This window comes from Nerophis lumbriciformis, linkage group LG03, assembly GCF_033978685.3.
Source record: "Nerophis lumbriciformis linkage group LG03, RoL_Nlum_v2.1, whole genome shotgun sequence".
Lineage (NCBI taxonomy): Eukaryota > Metazoa > Chordata > Actinopteri > Syngnathiformes > Syngnathidae > Nerophis > Nerophis lumbriciformis.
Window position 1 is genome coordinate 62,399,478 of NC_084550.2, and position 18,519 is coordinate 62,417,996.

Genomic DNA, 18,519 nt, shown 5'->3' on the forward strand with positions numbered 1-18,519 from the left:
GTGTTGGATTGGCTGTGTGCAAGCAATCAATAAAGCAAGATTTGCAACTAATCGCTGGACTCATCATTCACCCTAAAGTCGTCCGCTGTGGAGACCCACTGCCGGGTAAGGTGAAGGGTGTTGCCCCGAGCATACATCGGCCCTGGAGAAGTGTGTCCCCTGCGCTCTTCGACTACGGTCTCGTTCTTCTGCTTCGTCTCCTTGTGTGCGCACACTGGACTCAGGTCCGCATGGAGCTGGAGGGGGCGTGGCCTCCAGCTCCGGCTGAATTCCGGGAGATTTTCGGGAGAAAATTTCTTCCGGGAGGTTTTCGGGAGAGGCGCTGAATTTCGGGAGTCTCCCGGAAAATCCGGGAGGGTTGGCAAGTATGGCTTACTATTGTAGCAATAGCCTTCCAACCACCCATTTTCTACCGCTTGTCCCTTTCGGGGTTCTTGTAGCAATATGTTTAAGAATTTTTTGACTGCAGCGCTCCTTTTTTCACCCACGCTTTGGACCTTGCGTCCTATAAAACGGTGCAGCTGCACTGCAAAAAGTCAGTGTTCAAAAACAAGAACAAATACAAAAATTAAGGGTATTTTATTTGAATTACCGTATTTTTCGGAGTATAAGTCGCTCCGCAGTATAAGTCGCATCGGCCGAAAATGCATAATAAAGAAGGTAAAAAACTAGAGATGTCTGATAATATAGGCCTGCCGATAAATGCTTTAAAATGTAATATGGGAAAATATCGGTATGTTTTTTTTGTTTTTTTTTAATTAAATCAACATAAAAAATACACTTACAATTAGTGCACCAACCCAAACAACCTCCCTCCCCCATTTACACTCATTCACACAAAAGGGTTGTTTCTTTCTGTTATTAATATTGTGGTTCCTACATTATATATCAATATATATCAATACAGTCTGCAAGGGATACAGTCCGTAAGCACACATGATTGTGTGTGCTGCTGGTCCACTAATAGTACTAACCTTTAACACTTAATTTTACTCATTTTCATTCATTACTAGTTTCTATGTAACTGTTTTTATATTGTTTTATTTTCTTTTTTATTCAAGAAAATGTCACGACTTGGACTATGGAGTTTTTGTTTTCCCAAGATGCAAGTGAATTTGGATCGGACATGGCTTGAAGGTGGGTACATGATTAATTTAATACTATCAAAAAGGAACAAACGAAAAGCGCGCACAATGGCGGAGGTAAAAACTTGACGAATGAAAACAAAACTTGCACAAAGGCAGAAACTGAACACGAAATAAAAACACTTCCTGTGGCATGGGACCGCGAACAGGGCTTGAAACGAGGGGATAGCAGGTTTAGAAAAGATATGACACCAGGACGAACAACAGAAAATGAAAAGCTTAAAAAACACAGACATGATTAACAACAGGTGCGTGACTCAAAACAGGTGCGTGACATGACAGGTGAAACTAATGGGTAACTATGGTGACAAAACAAAACAAAAGTGCACAAAAAGTCCAAAAACAAAACCGAACATGACTAAAACAAAACATGATCACACAGACATGACAGAAAATGGTTAAAATTGTATTCTATTAATTAAAAAAAAAAAGCTTCACCATACCTGGTTGTCCAAATTAGGCATAATAATGTGTTAATTCCACGACTATATATTGGTATCGGTTGATATCGGTATCGGTAATTAAAGAGTTGGACAATATCGGAATATCGGATATCGGCAAAAAGCCATTATCGGACATCCCTATAAAAAACCATATATAAGTCGCACTGGAGTATAAGTGGCATTTTTTGGGGAAATGTATTTGATAAAAGCCAACAGCAAGAATAGACATTTGAAAGGCAATTTAAAATAAATAAAGAATAGTGAACAACAGGCTGAATAAGTGTACGTTATATGAGGCATAAATAACCAACTGGTATGTTAACGTAACATATTATGGTAAGAGTCATTCAAATAACTATAACATATAGAACATGCTATACGTTTACCAAACAATCTGTCACTCCTAATCGCTAAATCCCATGAAATCTTATACGTCTAGTCTCTTACGGGAATGAGATAAATAATATTATTTGATATTTTACGCTAATGTGTTCATCATTTCACACATAAGTCGCTCCTGAGTATAAGTCGCACCCCCGACCAAACTATTAAAAAAAAAATGCGACTTATAGTCCGAAAAATACAGTAAGCAAAATTATCTGCCAATAAAACAAGAAAATTGTCAAGACTTTCCAAAAGAAGTAAAATTATCTAACCTCAATGAACCCAAAAATACCTTAAAATAAGTATATTCTCACTAATAACAAGTGAACTTTTCTTGGTAGAAAAAAATGAGACCTTTTTGCTCAATATGTTGAAAAATATTCTTAAATGAAGTAAATGCTAGTGCCATTATCTTGACATAATGATATGCGCTCGGCGTCATGATTTTTTTTTTCATGCTTGAAGTAAGAAATGATTACTTTAAAAAAGTAGTTTTATACTTGTGAGTGTTGATGACACAGCTTTGCAACACTTGATATTCTAGTTTCAAGCATGTTTTACTCAATATAGGTCATCAAATATCAGCAACTGTCATGTCTGTGTGATCATGTTTTTGTCATGTTCGGTTTTGTTTTTAGACTTTTTGTGCACTTTTGTTTTGTCACCATAGCAACCATTAGTTTTCACCTGTCACGTCACGCACCTGTTTCACGTTTTTGAGTCACGCACCTGTTTTCGTTAATCAGGTCTGTAGTATTTAAGTTCATTGTTTTCAGTTTGTCTTTCCGGTGACATCCCACAATTACGCTCTACACACTCTTCATCCTCTTAGATCCTGCTTCATGTCCCATGCCAAAGTAAGTTTTTGTTCCATGTTTATAGTCTTTTTGCTTTCATAGTTTGTTCTCCGCCATTGTGCGCACCTTTTGTTTACTTCCTTTTTTTGTAGTTATAGTGTTTAAATAAAAATGTATTTACAATCCCGTCTCGCCCGAGCCAACTTTCCGTTGCATCCCGGAAAAGCAAACACCCAGGACCAAGTCATGACAGCAACAAGCTGTAATATCTTACTGAGATCATTTAGGACCAAAACACTTAAAACAAGTAAAACACTCTAACATAAAATCTGCTTAGTGAGAAGAAAATAAACAAATATCACCCTTATTTGAGATATTTAATCTTACTTAGATTTCAGTTTTTGCAGTGCAGATATAATGTGTTTTGCTAATTTCTCCTCCCCTTTCCTCTCTCATTCTCAAAATCTATAAAGTTCTGGAAGAGTTCTTTGTCTCTCTCTCTCTCTCTCCTATTGTTCCTCTCTTTCTTTCTTTCTTTCTTTCTGTAGCAGCGTTAACTTTCTCCTTTGTAATCCCATGTTGCTTGGGGTCTCAAATTAATACTTTAGGGACCTTAGCTTTCATTATTGAATAGGAAAAAAATCCAAAACTGAAGTCACTGTGACTGACGGACCAGTCTTTACCTGATGGAAAGGCCTTTCAAGTCGTCCACATCTCCAAACTTCATGACCAGCCTGGTGAGGACAGACAAACTGATAAAGTGTCGGACCGGATCAGAGGAAATGCTAATGCTCCACGTCGGACGTACGTGGCTTTGTCCTGGCGGCACACGGACTGAGTTGTGTCCACGGCCTTGTGAGGAGAAAACGCTCGCTCGGTCAGGTCCACCTGCTTCTGTCTCTCGTAGCGCAGAGACAACTTCCTGGCCTGGAACATGATGCACGGCTTCCCGTTAGACAACACCTGCAGGAGCCCAAGTTATTGATTAAATACATTGATCAATCGGTCTGAAAATACACTATATTGCCAAAAGTACTTGGCCACCCATCCAAATGATGAGAATCAGGTGTCCTAATCACTTGGCCAGGTGTATCAAATCAAGCACTTAGGCATGGAGACTGTTGCTACAAACATTTGTGAAAGAATGGGCCGCTCTCAGTGATTTCCAGCGTGGAACTGTCATAGGATGCCACCTGTGCAACTAATCCATTCGTGAAAGTTCCTCGCTCATAAATATTCCAAAGTCAACTGTTGGCTTTATTATAAGAAAAAGGAAGAGTTTGGGAACAACAGCAACTCAGCCACCAAGTGGTAGGCCACGTAAACTGACAGAGAGGGGTCAGTGGATGCTGAAGCGCATAGTGCAAAGACTTTCTGCACAGTCAGTTGCTACAGAGCTCCAAACTTCCAATTAGCCCACGTACAGTACGCAGAGAGCTTCATGGAATGGGTTTCCATGGCCGAGCAGCTGCATCTAAGCCATACATAGGGGCGGCATGGCGTAGTGGGTAGAGCAACCGTGCCAGAAACCTGAGGGTTGCAGGTTCGCTCCCCGCCTCTTACCATCCAAAAATCGCTGCCGTTGTGTCCTTGGGCGGGACACTTCACCCTTTGCCCCCGGTGCCACTCACACCGGTGAATTGAATGATGAATGATAGGTGGTGGTCGGAGGGGCCGTTGGCGCAAATTGCAGCCACGCTTCCGTCAGTCTACCCCAGGGCAGCTGTGGCTATGAAAGTAGCTTACCACCACCAGGGGTGAATGATTGATGGGTTCTACATGTAAAGCGACTTTGGGTACTTAGAAAAGCGCTATATAAATCCCAGTTATTATTATTATTACCGTATTTTCCGCACTATAAGGCGCACCTAAAAACCACAATTTTTCTCAAAAGCTGACAGTGCGCCTAATAACCCGGTGCGCTTTATTACGATTCATTTTCATAAAGTTTCGGTCTCGCAACTTCGGTAAACAGCCGCCATCTTTTTTCCCGGTAGAACAGGAAGCGCTTCTTCTTCTACGCAAGCAACCGCCAATGAAAGCACTCGCCCCCATAGAACAGGAAGCGCTTCACCCGCCCCCATAGAACAGGAAGCGCTTCACCCGCCCCCGGAAGAAGAAGAAAAAACGCGCGGATATCACCGTACGTTTCATTTCCTGTTTACATCTGTAAAGACCACAAAATGGCTCCTACAAAACGATCCGGTTCATAAAAAGACGCAATCTCTCCATCCGCACACGGATTACTACCGTATTTCACAGCAACTGAACCGCACTGTGGAACGGGAGCACGTACGGTGAATATTCGCTCCACAGGGAATGAGAAGTCATCCTTCACTGTGGTTCTAGCTTGCCATGCTAACTTCCACCCATCCAAAAGAGACCTTTCCAGCCGGCGTCATCATAAAAGCTAACTCGAAGGGATGGATGGATGAAGAAAAGATGAGCGAGTGGTTAAGGGAAGTTTACGCGAAGAGGCCGGGTGGCTTTTTTCACACAGCTCCGAAGGCGAACACACCTTCACTAAGACGGGCAGATAGCGCCGGTCGACATACGCCAACATCTGCCAGTGGATCGTAAATGCCTGGGCAGATAGTTTCGGTCACAACTGTGGTCCGACCTTTCCGGAAGGCAGGATTCACAGAACTGCTGCACAACAACAGCGACACTGACTCCGGTGACTTCGACGAGACGGAACCGGCCATTTTGGATCCCGTATTCGCCCAACTTTTCAATTCGGACACCGAAGACGAAGAATTCGAAGGATTTACGAATGAAGAATAACTTCAGAAGGTGAGCGCTATGTTTATTTTGTGTGTTGTGACATTAACGTTCGAGCAACATTATGTTGCTATTGTTCTACACCATTTTGAATTTTACTATGTTTGTGATTGCACATTTGCGTACATTTTGGGACAGAGTTGTTAGAACGCTGGTTTTCAATATATTATTAAAGTTTGACTGAACTATCTGACTGTTTTTTTGACATTCACTTTAGCGCAGCGTTTTTTTGACATTCACTTTAGCGCAGCGTAGGCGCGGCTTTTAGTCCGGGGCGGCTTATTGGTGGACAAAATTATGAAATATGTAATTCATAGAAGGTGCGGCTAATAATCCGGTGCGCCTTATAGTGCGGAAAATACGGTATTATTATACATCACCAAGTCCAATGCAAAGCGTGGGATGCAGTGGTGTAAAGCATTGGACTCTAGAGCAGTGGAGATGTGTTCTCTGGACTGATGAATCACGCTTTTCCATCTGGCAATCTGATGGACCAGCCTGGGTTTGAAGGTTGCCAGGAGAATGCTACATTTCGGACTGCATTGTGTCGAGTGTGAAATTTGGTGGAGGAGGAATTATGGTGGGGGGTTGTTTTTCCAGGAGTTGGGCTTGGCCCCTTAGTTCCGGTGAAAGGAACTTTGAATGCTCCAGGATACCAAAACATTTTGGACAATTCCATGCTCCCGACCTTGTGGGAACAGTTTGGAGCGGGCCCCTTCCTCTTCCAACATGACTGCGCACCAGTGCACAAAGCAAGGTCCATAAAGGCATGAAATGACAGAGTCTGGTGTGGATGAACTTGACTGGCCTGCACAGAGTCCTGACCTGAACCCGATAGAACACCTTTGGGAGGAATTAGAAAGGAGACTGAGAGCCAGGTCTTCTCCACCAACATCAGTGTCAGAATAATTTTATCTAAGTTATCACAAAACTTTGTGTTTCAATGAGTTCCCGGCGAGCAGACAAAAGCTGTCTTTGATCTTACCAATCAAAAGGCTTGTAAAACTCCACTGTGTAGGATGGGAAGCGACATGAAGGTGTCGGTTTCTTTGATGTATTGTAATCCACAGGAAGATTTTGTCTTGACCCGAGATCTACAAAGCGGAGAGGAAGCAGGACCTGACCACCCTCCAGGCACCTTTTCTTTGAACTGTTTTGTAAAAGGGTGGAGTGCCATCTCCGGGTTGGGGAGGAGACCCTGCCCCAAGTGGAGGAGTTCAAGTACCTCGGAGTCTTGTTCACGAGTGAGGGAAGAGTGGATCGTGAGATCGACAGGCGGATCGGTGCGGCATCTTCAGTAATGCGGACGCTGTATCGATCCGTTGTGGTGAATAAGGAGCTGAGCCGGAAGGCAAAGCTCTCAATTTACCGGTCGATCTACGTTCCCATCCTCACCTATGGTCATGAGCTTTGGGTTATGACTGAAAGGACAAGATCACGGGTACAAGCGGCCAAAATGAGTTTCCTCCGCCGGGTGGCAGGGCTCTCCCTTAGAGATAGGGTGAGAAGCACTGTCATCCGCGGGGAGCTCAAAGTAAAGCCGCTGCTCCTCCACATCGAGAGGAGCCAGATGAGGTGGTTCGGGCATCTGGTCAGGATGCCACCCGATCGCCTTAGGGCACGTCCGACCGGTAGGAGGCCACGGGGAAGACCCAGGACACGTTGGGAAGACTATGTCTCCCGGCTGGTCTGGGAACGCCTCGGGATCCCCCGGGAAGAGCTGGACGAAGTGGCTGGGGAGAGGGAAGTCTGGGCTTCCCTGCTTAGGCTGCTGCCCCCGCGACCCGACCTCGGATAAGCGGAAGAAGATGGATTGATGGATGGATGGATGTTTTGTAACCAAAGGCAACGGCTGTTTACGACCCCCCTTCCTTTAAAAACAGCTGTTGCCATGTAATCAGGGAAAGTCCAAATAAAAGAGGATGCGTACCATCTTTCGTCAGAGTGTGGTGGGAGACCGTACAAAGAGTACAGCGCAGACGTTTCTCCTCAATTGAATTCTGTCTGTTTAATTCCTTGCTTTCTTTGTCTGTTTAATAGATGTCATCAGTGTTTGAACCTGACAATCATTGTGTGACCTAACCAATGCGCTTTTGGAAGAATGGTGGAAAATTCCTATAAACACACGCCGCAACCTTGTGGACAGCCTTCCCAGAAGAGTTGTAGCTGTAATAGCTGCAAAAGGTGGACTCACATTATATTAAACCCTATGGGTTAGGAATGGGATGGCACTTCAAGTTCATATGTGCGTCAACGCAGGTGGCCAAATACTTTTGGCAATATAGTGCATGTCATTTAGAAACATTCCCTAAGTTGAATAGAATTCTGTAAAGTGCAAACCTCCACCAAGGCTGAACCGATGGTCTAACCGTACAATACCTATTCCTTTTGACTCGTTCAATTGAAATATCACCACAGATTTCATGACCGTTCCATTGATTGCAGCATTGTGCAATAAACAAAATAGCGCCATCTGTTGGATCAGACAGGCAATTGGCCTCATGTAAGAAGACCACAACAAACCGACTGGAAAAATAATCCTAGATCATTGATTCATTTGGAACTGCACCCCCTAAAAAACAAACTTAAAAAGTGTCATATTTTGCCCTTGGCGGAGGTCATTATTCATTCTGGAGATACCGGAACCTTGAGGGGCGGGAAAGGAACGCCAGCTCCGGACGTCTGAAGTAACTTCCTCTGCGGTGTATCGGCAGACTAAACAGGCGACAAGGAGTCAAAAGTAGCTTTTTTAAAAAGGTATTATTGTGCATGGTTGAAATGAACATTTACTTTCATCAGAGATGTCCAAACGTTTTCCAGCGAGGGCCACATAGAGAAAAACTTAAGGATGCGAGGGCCACTTTTATACATTTTGTATATGAAAAATACTCAAACCAAAATGTTTCTAAATTATCACAAAAACTTTGTATTACATTGAGTTCCTGACAAGAAGACAAAAGGCTGTCTTTGAGGCCTACCAAGAGTAAGGCTCGTAAAACTCCACTGTGTCGGGTGTCATGTCTGTGTAATCATGTTTTGTTTTAGTCATGTTTTGTTTTGTTTAGTTATGGACTCTTTAGTTTCTCCCTTGTCTTGTTTCCATGGTTACACATTAGTTTCACCTGTTTCACGTTTGGACTCATTGTGCACTCTTGTTTGTCACCATAGCAACCTATTAGTTTTCACCTGTCACGTCACGCACCTGTTTCACGTTTTGAGTCACGGACCTGTTTTCGTTAATCATGTCTGTAGTATTTAAGTTCATTGTTTTCAGTTTGTCTTTCTGACGACATCCCGCATTCATACCCCTGTCACACTCTGTCTACCTCGCGCACTTCATGCCATGTCCAAGTAAGTTTTTTCTATTAATGCCACAGTTAGTGTTTTTGTTTAATTGTTCACAGTTTTTTTGCCCACGTGCAAGTCTTTTTGTTTCGTTAGTCAAGTTTGTACTTCCGCCTTGAGCGCGCTTTTTGTTCCTTTGAGTGTTATAAATAAATATGTATTCACCTTCACGCCACATCTGGTCCAAATCTTTTGCACCTCGGGAGAACAAACCACGCCACAGTCCTAGTCATGACATCGGGGATGTATGGTAATCAACAGAAGGATTTTGTTCTGGCCCAAGGACTTCAAAGCGGACAGATGGCAGGATCTGCCCAATTTCCAGACGAACTCTTTTTGAAGTATTATACGAACTCTCTTTGAACTATTTTACGGAACTCTTTTTGAACTGATCTTTCCTGTGAATTGTTTACGACCTTTTCTGTGAACGTTTTTTGCGACCTTTGTCCTTTGGAAACAGCGGTGGCCAGGTGGTCGGGGAGGGTCCAAAATAAAAGAAGGAGGCATGCAATCTTTTGGCAGAGCATGCTGAGATACTGTACAAGGGTACAGTGTGTCCAGGCGGGTCTCCTCAATTGAGTCCAAATTGAATTCTGTCTGTTTAATTCTTTGCCTCTTGTCTTGTTCAATGGATGTCATCAGTGTTTGAACATGACACAAAACAATGTAGGTGAACATATGCTAACATTCGAAAAACACTTCTACATCTTAGCTTTGTTATATATAACAAAGCGATGGAATCATGATTTTAATAATGATTTTATTTGTATTTATGTTAACTGTGCTCTAAAGCAGGGTTCCCCAACCTTTTTTCCACCAGGGACCGATTTAAAGTTTGCATTATTTTAACGGACCGGCTTTCTATGTGTGGCAGATAAAAACGGCAAAAAAATTAGCATGAAAAAATGTACCTTTTGTTAGAATAATTGTTTCTAAATTATCACAAAAGCTTTGTATTACATTGAGTTCCTGGCAGGGGGACAGGAGCTGTAAAACTCCACTGTGAATTCAAAGCGGACAGATGGCAGGATCTGCCCAATTTCCAGACGAACTCTTTTTGAACTATTCTACGACCTCTCCTTTTGAATTGTTCGGTAACCAAAGGCAACGCTGTTTACGACCCACTTCCCTCTGGAATCAGCTGTGGTCAGGTGGGGGGGAGAAAGTCAAATAAAGAAGGAGGAGTGCAATCTTTTGGCAGAGCGGGGGTGACACTGTAAGAGGTTACAGGTCGACACGTTTTCTCCTCAATATTGAGTCCAAATTGAATTCTGCCAGTTTGATGTCATCAGTGTTTGAACCTGACACCTTTGGCTACGATCTGGCACATTAACATTTCATATGTCCATGAATGTGCATTGTCCCATGTACTGTAACAAATGAGTTGTAATATACATCTATTAACAAGCTTATCGATGTGTTTAGTGGGACAGTGGTAGTTTATAAATCAAATAATAACGTTTCTGTGTGGCCCGGAAGCAAATGCATCACGTACCGGTACCAGTCCCCGGACCGGGGGTTGGGGACCACTGCTCTAAAGTAAGCTTGTATTTACTAATATTGCTATTATACCATCAGCTGAAAGGCTTTTGAGGGCTTTAGTACACTCAAACACATATCATGTCAAGGATTGCAAAGGGGTGGAAAGTTTCCCGTAAATTTCTGGAAACTTTCCGGAAATTTACCACGGGAAGTTAAGCTCGGGAAGTTTGGAAATTTTGACCATTTTTTGACACTAATGCAATGCCACACACAGATATAAATAGCCAGCTAAACAATTGAAGTAGTAAGAAATACTAAGTCAAGTATTTCATATATATATATATATATATATATATATATATATATATATATACAGAAGAAATACTTGACTTTCAGTGAATTCTAGCTATAAATATATATATATATATATGTATATATATATATATATATATATATAAAATAAATTGAATTTCAGTGTTCATTTATTTACACATATACACACACATAACACTCATCTACTCATTGTTGAGTTAAGGGTTGAATTGTCCATCCTTGTTCTATTCTCTGTCACTAATTTTCTAACCATGCTGAACACCCTCTCTGATGATGCATTGCTGTGTGGCACGCACAAAAGTGCTTTCATCAAATGCACTAGATGGCAGTATTGTCCCGTTTAAGAGTGTCACAACATTGCTGTTTACGGCAGACGAACTGCTTTACGGTAGACGAAAACGTGACTGCTGCTGTTGTGTGTTGTTACCCCGCTGGGAGGACGTTAATGAAACTGCCTAACAATAAACCCACATAAGAAACCAAGAACTCGCCCTCGATCATTCAACAGTTATAACGTGATTGGGCAGGTACGCTGTTTATATTGTGGGAAAGCAGACTCAGGTCCGCATGGACCTGAGTCTGCCTGCATTTCGGGAGATTTTCAGGAGAAAATGTGTCCCGGGAGGTTTTCGGGAGAGGCACTGAATTTCGGGAGTCTCCCGGAAAATCCGGGAGGGTTGGCAAGTATGTGTTATTGTATGATTTAAGTTTGTGCGCGTGATTGACAGCCTAAGGCTTATGAGGCACATTTTTTATTTATTTTTTTATTTCAACTTAAAAAGCATTATAACGTTAACAAGTTAATATTCATTGAAATAAATTCAGAACATTTTTTTTACCTAACGAAAATATAGGCCTAGTCTTTCTAAAACATTTTTTTAACCTCTTAAAAGCCTCGTTCTGCTTGCTGCAACTGCGCACACAAAGTGTGAGGAACGCACTCCTGATCTGAGGGCATTGGCAACAATAGTCAAAGCTTTCTTAATGGAAATGACAATAATACTATAATAATGATAAATAATATTATCACGCATTAATATCTCTGAGCCACTAATGCGTGGCCAAGAGATATTAATGCGTGGCACGCATTGAATGTCTCTGCTTAATTGGATCAGTCTCCTTTTTTTAACAGGCAAAATAATTTCTAACCTCACTAATGCCTTGCATCGTCTATATTAGATATATAACAACGGACGGGTGGGTGTGGATTTGATAAAATGTTAGTTCGGGTGGATGGCGGGTGGATGACGACTTTTGTGATGCGGTTGTGGATGAAATAATTGCCTATCCGCGCATCTACAGTCATACAGTAACAAGCAATTACACCTCTATTCCACTTAAATACCATAGATCAAATATATTTACCCTAGTAATATCATCAACATTTACCTGACTGGATGAAGTCAGGTAAGGCTCAAATACTAGTGTGGCCTCAATAGCCCTGCTGTAGTGTGTAGCATGCTGGGAATTATCTGGGCATGTGATGGAAGAATGCACTGCATATGTGATGGAGGAATGCACAGTTCAGGGTTGAAATTCTACTGAATTTGCATTAAATCAGGTTGTTTTACCTAATAATTGACAGACAAATTGTATGTAAATTATCAAAAAACTTTCCGTTCTGAGTTCTCAATGAACAGACAAAAGGCTGTCTTTGTTGCACCAAGCAAAGGCTTGGAAAATTCCATTGTGTACGATGGGAGGAGACGGGAGGGGGTTATCTATTGTCATCGAAGACCTGCTCAAGCTAAATCCAGGACTAGCCCAAGCCCGAGGCATCTTTTTCTTCTGTGTTAATGTGACCGAAAACAATGACTGTTTACATACTCCCCATTCCTTTAGAAACAGATGTTATGTAAACAGGTAAAGTCCAAATAAAAAGAGGTGGCGTACAATCTTTCGCCAGAGCGTGGGTGACACTGTAAGAGGATACAGGTTGACACGTTTCTCCTCAATTGAGCAAAATTGAATTCTGGCCCTGTTTGATTCTTTGCTATTTGTCTTGTTGAATAGATGTCATCAGTGTTTGAACCTGACAATAATCATGCTGCAAGATCTAGCATGTTGCATTCAATGTTTATTCCCATTAATTTCCCGTTAGTTCACATATATTCCCGTTAATTCCCATGGAAAGTTTCCAACTTTGAATATTCCCGGAATTTTGCAGTGTCACACAAGAAATTTGTACACTTTTTCATCATGATAGGACACACGGAAGTCATCAAAGACCTTTTACAGTAAGACGCTCAGGTGGTCGTCCATTTGTGGTTTTCAGGTCCATTTTTGGGGGATTTGGTCCCGTTGACTTTTTCATAGTTTTTTGTTCTAAATTGGGACCTGTTTAGTTTGTCTATAGAATGTGTCGCGGGCCAATAAAAAATTGAGCTGCGGGCCGCAAATGGCCTCCAGGCCACACTTTGGACACCCCTGACTTAGATTGTTGTACAAGTGTACATACTGTAAAATGGAAATGTAATATAAACCTACCTGCAGTTCTTTTGTAGCCACTTCTTCTGCATCTGTGGAAACAACTCATTCAAACTCGATTTGACTGATAATGAATACTTAAGAGTATATTGTACTCACCACGGTCGGGAGGTGCCGCACCACTGGAAGAAAAAGTTGACTTCATGATTAATAAATGCCGATCATTTTTCCTCAACATTCCCATAAAGTGACTTAAGACTACTTTTACACTGCAGGCCTATCCGGGTTTTTCCCCAAATCAGTTTTTCCCAGCTGACTGTTTAGATTACGAGTAGAATGTGATCTTTATCAGACTTTGTATAAACCGGAGTCCGTAAATGAATAAATAAGTTACTCCTACGACTACTTTACACAATAAAAGCTGCCACACCTTAAAAATTAGGAGTTTTTTTTTTATCATAATAATAATAATAGATTTTATTTGTAAAAAGCACTTTACATTGAGTAAACAACCTCAAAGTGTTACAATGTATTAAAAAAAATAAATAAAAAGATAATTAAAAAAAAAAAAAAAAAAAAAAAAAAAAACTAGAACAGCCAAATAGCTAAAATTAGTATGCATATATCTAAAAAAAAAAAGAGGCTTTTTTAAAAAGAAGGGTTTTTAAGCCTTTTTTAAAAGCATCCACAGTCTGTGGTGCCCTCAGGTGGTCAGGGAGAGCGTTCCACAGACTTTTTATGTAAAAAAATGGTAAAATGTGTGAATGGCTTATATGTATAATTGAATATATTTGGGAGGGTTCTAATCTTTTTATGACTGCTAAGTAAAAACTTACTTCAAAACGTACGCAATGTACTTAACATGTAAGCAAATACGCCACATTTTACTCGTCCTTACACAATCACTATTTCTTAGGAATCAAGGTATATACATATATATATACACATATATACTGTACATTCATGTATATATACATATATACATATTAGTGATGGGTCCGGCAACACCGATGCATCGGTGCATGGGTCGAGCTCATAGAGCGAAACCCTGTGTCGGTGCGCGTACCGCTTTTAGAAAGTCACGTGACCGATCATGAGCTGTTTTGGTCACGTGACCGATACGCGAACTGTGTCGCACTGACGCCTCCTCTGTGCCCTGTGAGCGGCTCTTTTCTACAGCCGGAGAAATAATAACTAAGAAGAGAAAGCGTCTAAAATTGAATACGTTGGAAAAACTGTTTTGTTTTTTTAAGAAAAATGTGTAAAAAAATTAAATAATAATAATTTCCAGGTCCACAAGCATCCTCATTCACAACACGTTCTCTTAGATTTCCATGTTATGATACATGTTCACATTATTTATTGACTGTATCTAAAAAAGACAAAAAATATATTTTTATTTAAATTAAGTTATGAAATAATCCTAAATGAAATACAATGACTTGGTTTATATTATTGTATATACTAGGTCAGTGGTTCTCAACCTTTTTTCAGCAATGTACCCCCTGTGAATTTTTTTTTAATTCAAGTACCCCCTAATCAGAGCAAAGCATTTTTGGTTGAAAAAAAAAAAGATAAAGAAGTAAAATACAGCACTATGTCATCAGTTTCTGATTTATTAAATTGTATAACAGTGCAAAATATTGCTCATTTGTAGTGGTCTTTCTTGAACTATTTGGAAAAAAAGATATAAAAATAACTAAAAACTTGTTGAAAAATAAACAAGTGATTCAATTATAAATAAAGATTTCTACACATAGAAGTAATCATCAACTTAAAGTACCCTTTTTGGGGATTGTATTAGAGATCCATCTGGATTCATGAACTTAATTCTAAACATTTCTTCACAAAAAAAAAAAAATCTTTAACATCAATATTTATGGAACATGTCCACAAACAATCTAGCTGTCAACACTGAATATTGCATTGTTGCATTTCTTTTCACAGTTCTTTTTGACAGACATTTTAGTGACAAACCTGAGCTTGTGCTTCACTGAGTTTATGAACTTACATTCATATTTTGTTGAAGTATTATTCAATAAATATATTTATAAAGGATTTTTGAATTGTTGCTATTTTTAGAATATTTTTTAAAAATCTCACGTACCCGTTGGCATACCTTCAAGTACCCCCAGGGGTACGCGTACCCCCATTTGAGAACCACTGTACTAGGTCATAAAATCAGTGTCAGTTGAGTCGGTCCATAGGTTGCCTGTAGGGATTTTTAATGTCCAGCAGATGTCAGTATTTAGTGACACAGTATCGACACAGTATCAATACAGTTTTGCGATGTGTTGAAACGCTTCATGACGCCTCATCAACCCATCACTAATACATATACACCGTCACGTCAGGGTCGCATTTTACCGCGTGGATCGTTCTCCCAGGATGCAGACGGAAAACTCCGGAGGCAAAGTGCAGGTAAGGAAATTATTTCATGTCCATAAATCATGCGGGATGCAAACAATAGAGCACCGGCGTGCCGATAGCATGGGCAGCTAACGGAATAGCAAGCAAGAAACGCTTAGCAGATGAATCCGAAGGTAAATCAACGACGTGACCTGTTGCGTAGAAACAAATAAGAGAGCCAGACCGTGTGTGGCGAAAAACAGGAATAAGTAGCTCTCTGATTAGTGGCCAGGAGCAGGTGAGCGTCCCGAACACTAATTAGAGGCAGGTGAAGACAATCTGCTCGAAACAGGAACTGAGAGAGTCAAAAACATACATATATCCATCCATCTATTTTCTACTGCTTGTCCCTATCGGGGTCGCTGGAGCCTATCTCAGCTGCATTCGGGCGGCAGGCGGGGTACACCCAGGACAAGTCGCCACATATATACTGTACATATATGTTAGAATAATTGTTTCTAAATTATCACAAAATTATCTTTGTGTTACATTGAGGGCCCGGTGGGAAGCAAAAGCTGTCTTTGGAACCTACCAAGAGTAAGGCTTGTAAAACTCCACTGTGTAGAGGGGGAAGCAAAATGAAGGTGTTCTGTTTTCTTTCATGTATGGTCATCAACAGAAAGATATTGTTCTAACCCAAGGACTTCAAAGCGGAGAGGAAGCAGGACCAGACTCCCCTCCAGGCGACCTCTTCTTGAACCTCCTTTTTGAACTATTTTACGAACCTCTTTTTGAACTACTTTACGACCACTTCTTTTGAACTGTTCGGTAACCAAAGGCAGCGCTGTTTACGACCCACTTCCCTTTGGAAGTTGAAGCTGTGGTCATGTGGTCGGAGAAAGTCAAATAAAGAAGGAGGAGTACAATCTTTTGCCAGAGCGTGCTGAGATACTGTGCAAGGGTACAGTGTACAGGCGACTCTCCTCAATTGAGTCCAAATTGAATTCTGTCTCTGTTTGATTCTTTGCTTCTTGTCTTGTTTAATAAATGTCATCAGTGTTTGAACCCGACAATATATATACATACTATTGTTGCGTTAGCACCAGATGTTCTGCCCAGGGAATTTAAGTTGCTGGTCACTCCCAAGTTCTTTTGATGACACATAAGCTGAGTTCAATTTGACCACCAGACAGAATGGGTATTTTGTGATTTATTTTCAAAATTTTGAAAATAAACGTGGGACCAATCCAGTACAGCAAGCGTTCCCTAGCGCAGCTAAAATGGTCTCTCTAAAATACGGAAACCTTCTCTTCTATAAAGTGTCTCTTGCTCCCACCCTCGTTATCTCTCCCTCCAGCCCAAACACATACCCATTCTTCCTCAGCTGGGCACAGGAACAGATAAGAGAATGGAGTTATGGCTACTCCCTGCATACCACAAAATCAAGGTTGACACATACAGTACTTGCAGACAACCAAAAGAGAACAACAGGAAGAACACTAGGTGTCTTGTAATATGACTATGAAAGTAAAAGAAGTAACACTTAAATATGGATATATGTAAATATCTGCCTCCGACACTATGTATACATATACATATTAGGGGTGTCAAAAATGTTTTATTTTCTAATGAATCACGATTCTTATTTGTAGCGATTCTTAATCAATTAAAAAAAAATCAAAAATGAATTTTTTTGTTGTTGTTTTGTAAGAAATGTTTTTTCTTTTAAAATCCGTCTTGACAAATCATATTGTTGCTGTAGATGATCATATCTGCAGTACAGATTGACAGCAAAGAGAAATGTTGGCTACTTCTCTTGTTGCCTTATTTGTATTTGACTTTATTAAATGTTTGGGAAGCATTTTGTTAAGCAAAACCAGTTTTCTATTAAGTAATATAGAAATTGACCAGAGCTGTTTGTCTATTTTATGGAGGAATGTAGTTGATCATATATGATCAACTACAGTATATGTGGCTCCGAATATTATTTAAAAATAATTGCCCGCGACCCGAAGGGAATAAGCGGTAGAAAACGCATGGATGGATGGATGATTTTGAATCAAGAATCGTTTTGAATCGAGAATTTACATCTGAATCGAATAGTTACCCCCAAGAATTGAAACAAATCGAATATATATTGTCGGAGGCAGATATTTACATATATCCGAATTTAATTGTTACTCCTTTTTATTTCATAATCATATTACAAAACAGCTAGTGTTTTTCTTCCAAATGTGGTCTTTTGGTTGTCTGCAAAACTGTGTGCTTAACCTTGAAGTGAGGAATGTTAGAGAGAGAGATAATAAGCATTTGTTTTGGCTAGAGAGACATAACTGCCCGGGGGGAGGAGGAGAGACTTAAGAGGAGAGGGGGTTTTGGTCAAGGGGGCAGACGATCTTAGCGAAGCAATTGAATGTTCTATGCTGGACTGGTCTCAATGTATATCTGCAAAGCTTTGCAAATATATTACAAAATACCTATTCTGTCTCTGGTGGTTTTTCAACTCAGCTTTAAGTGTCGTAAAGAGCTTGGGAGCGACTTGTGACTTGAATTCCCTGGGCGGAACAACTGGTCCAAAACGCAACAATATATATATATATATATATATATATATATATATATATACACATATATTTATATATACACGTATATACATATATATATATATATATATATATATATATATATATATATATATATATATATATATATATATATATATCTTTTTATTACATATAGCCTATTATTTGCACATTATTGAATAGTGATGCGCCAAAGATTTGGCAGAGGAAAAAATACTTTGATCTGTGACACAGCGCCGCCGAACACCGGATGTTGTGATGACATATTCACTTCCATTGGCACTTTTCCTGCGCACACGAACGGCGTTAGCTCGAACAGGGACGACATAAAAGTCGCATTCAGCCCCCATTGCTGTTCAGAGTGCACTCACATTTGAAAAGATCAGATTCCAAACGAATTTGGACCACCTCCTGATCTGGCCCAAATCTCATGCCAAAATATCAGATTTAA

General features: G+C 40.4%; 1 protein-coding gene across 1 annotated transcript in view; it reads right to left on the bottom strand.

The window, feature by feature from the left end:
* atp6ap1la (ATPase H+ transporting accessory protein 1 like a) overlaps positions 1-18,519 on the bottom strand; it is a 32,165-nt gene that overhangs the window by 4,144 nt on the left and 9,502 nt on the right. Inside the window, exons 2-6 of the mRNA XM_061940859.2 lie at positions 13,297-13,319; positions 13,198-13,229; positions 8,197-8,265; positions 3,578-3,732; positions 3,453-3,503 (exon numbers count right to left, since the gene is read on the bottom strand). Coding sequence (XP_061796843.2) covers positions 3,453-3,503; positions 3,578-3,732; positions 8,197-8,265; positions 13,198-13,229; positions 13,297-13,319 — 330 coding nt within the window. The remainder of the gene's footprint in view (positions 1-3,452; positions 3,504-3,577; positions 3,733-8,196; positions 8,266-13,197; positions 13,230-13,296; positions 13,320-18,519) is intronic.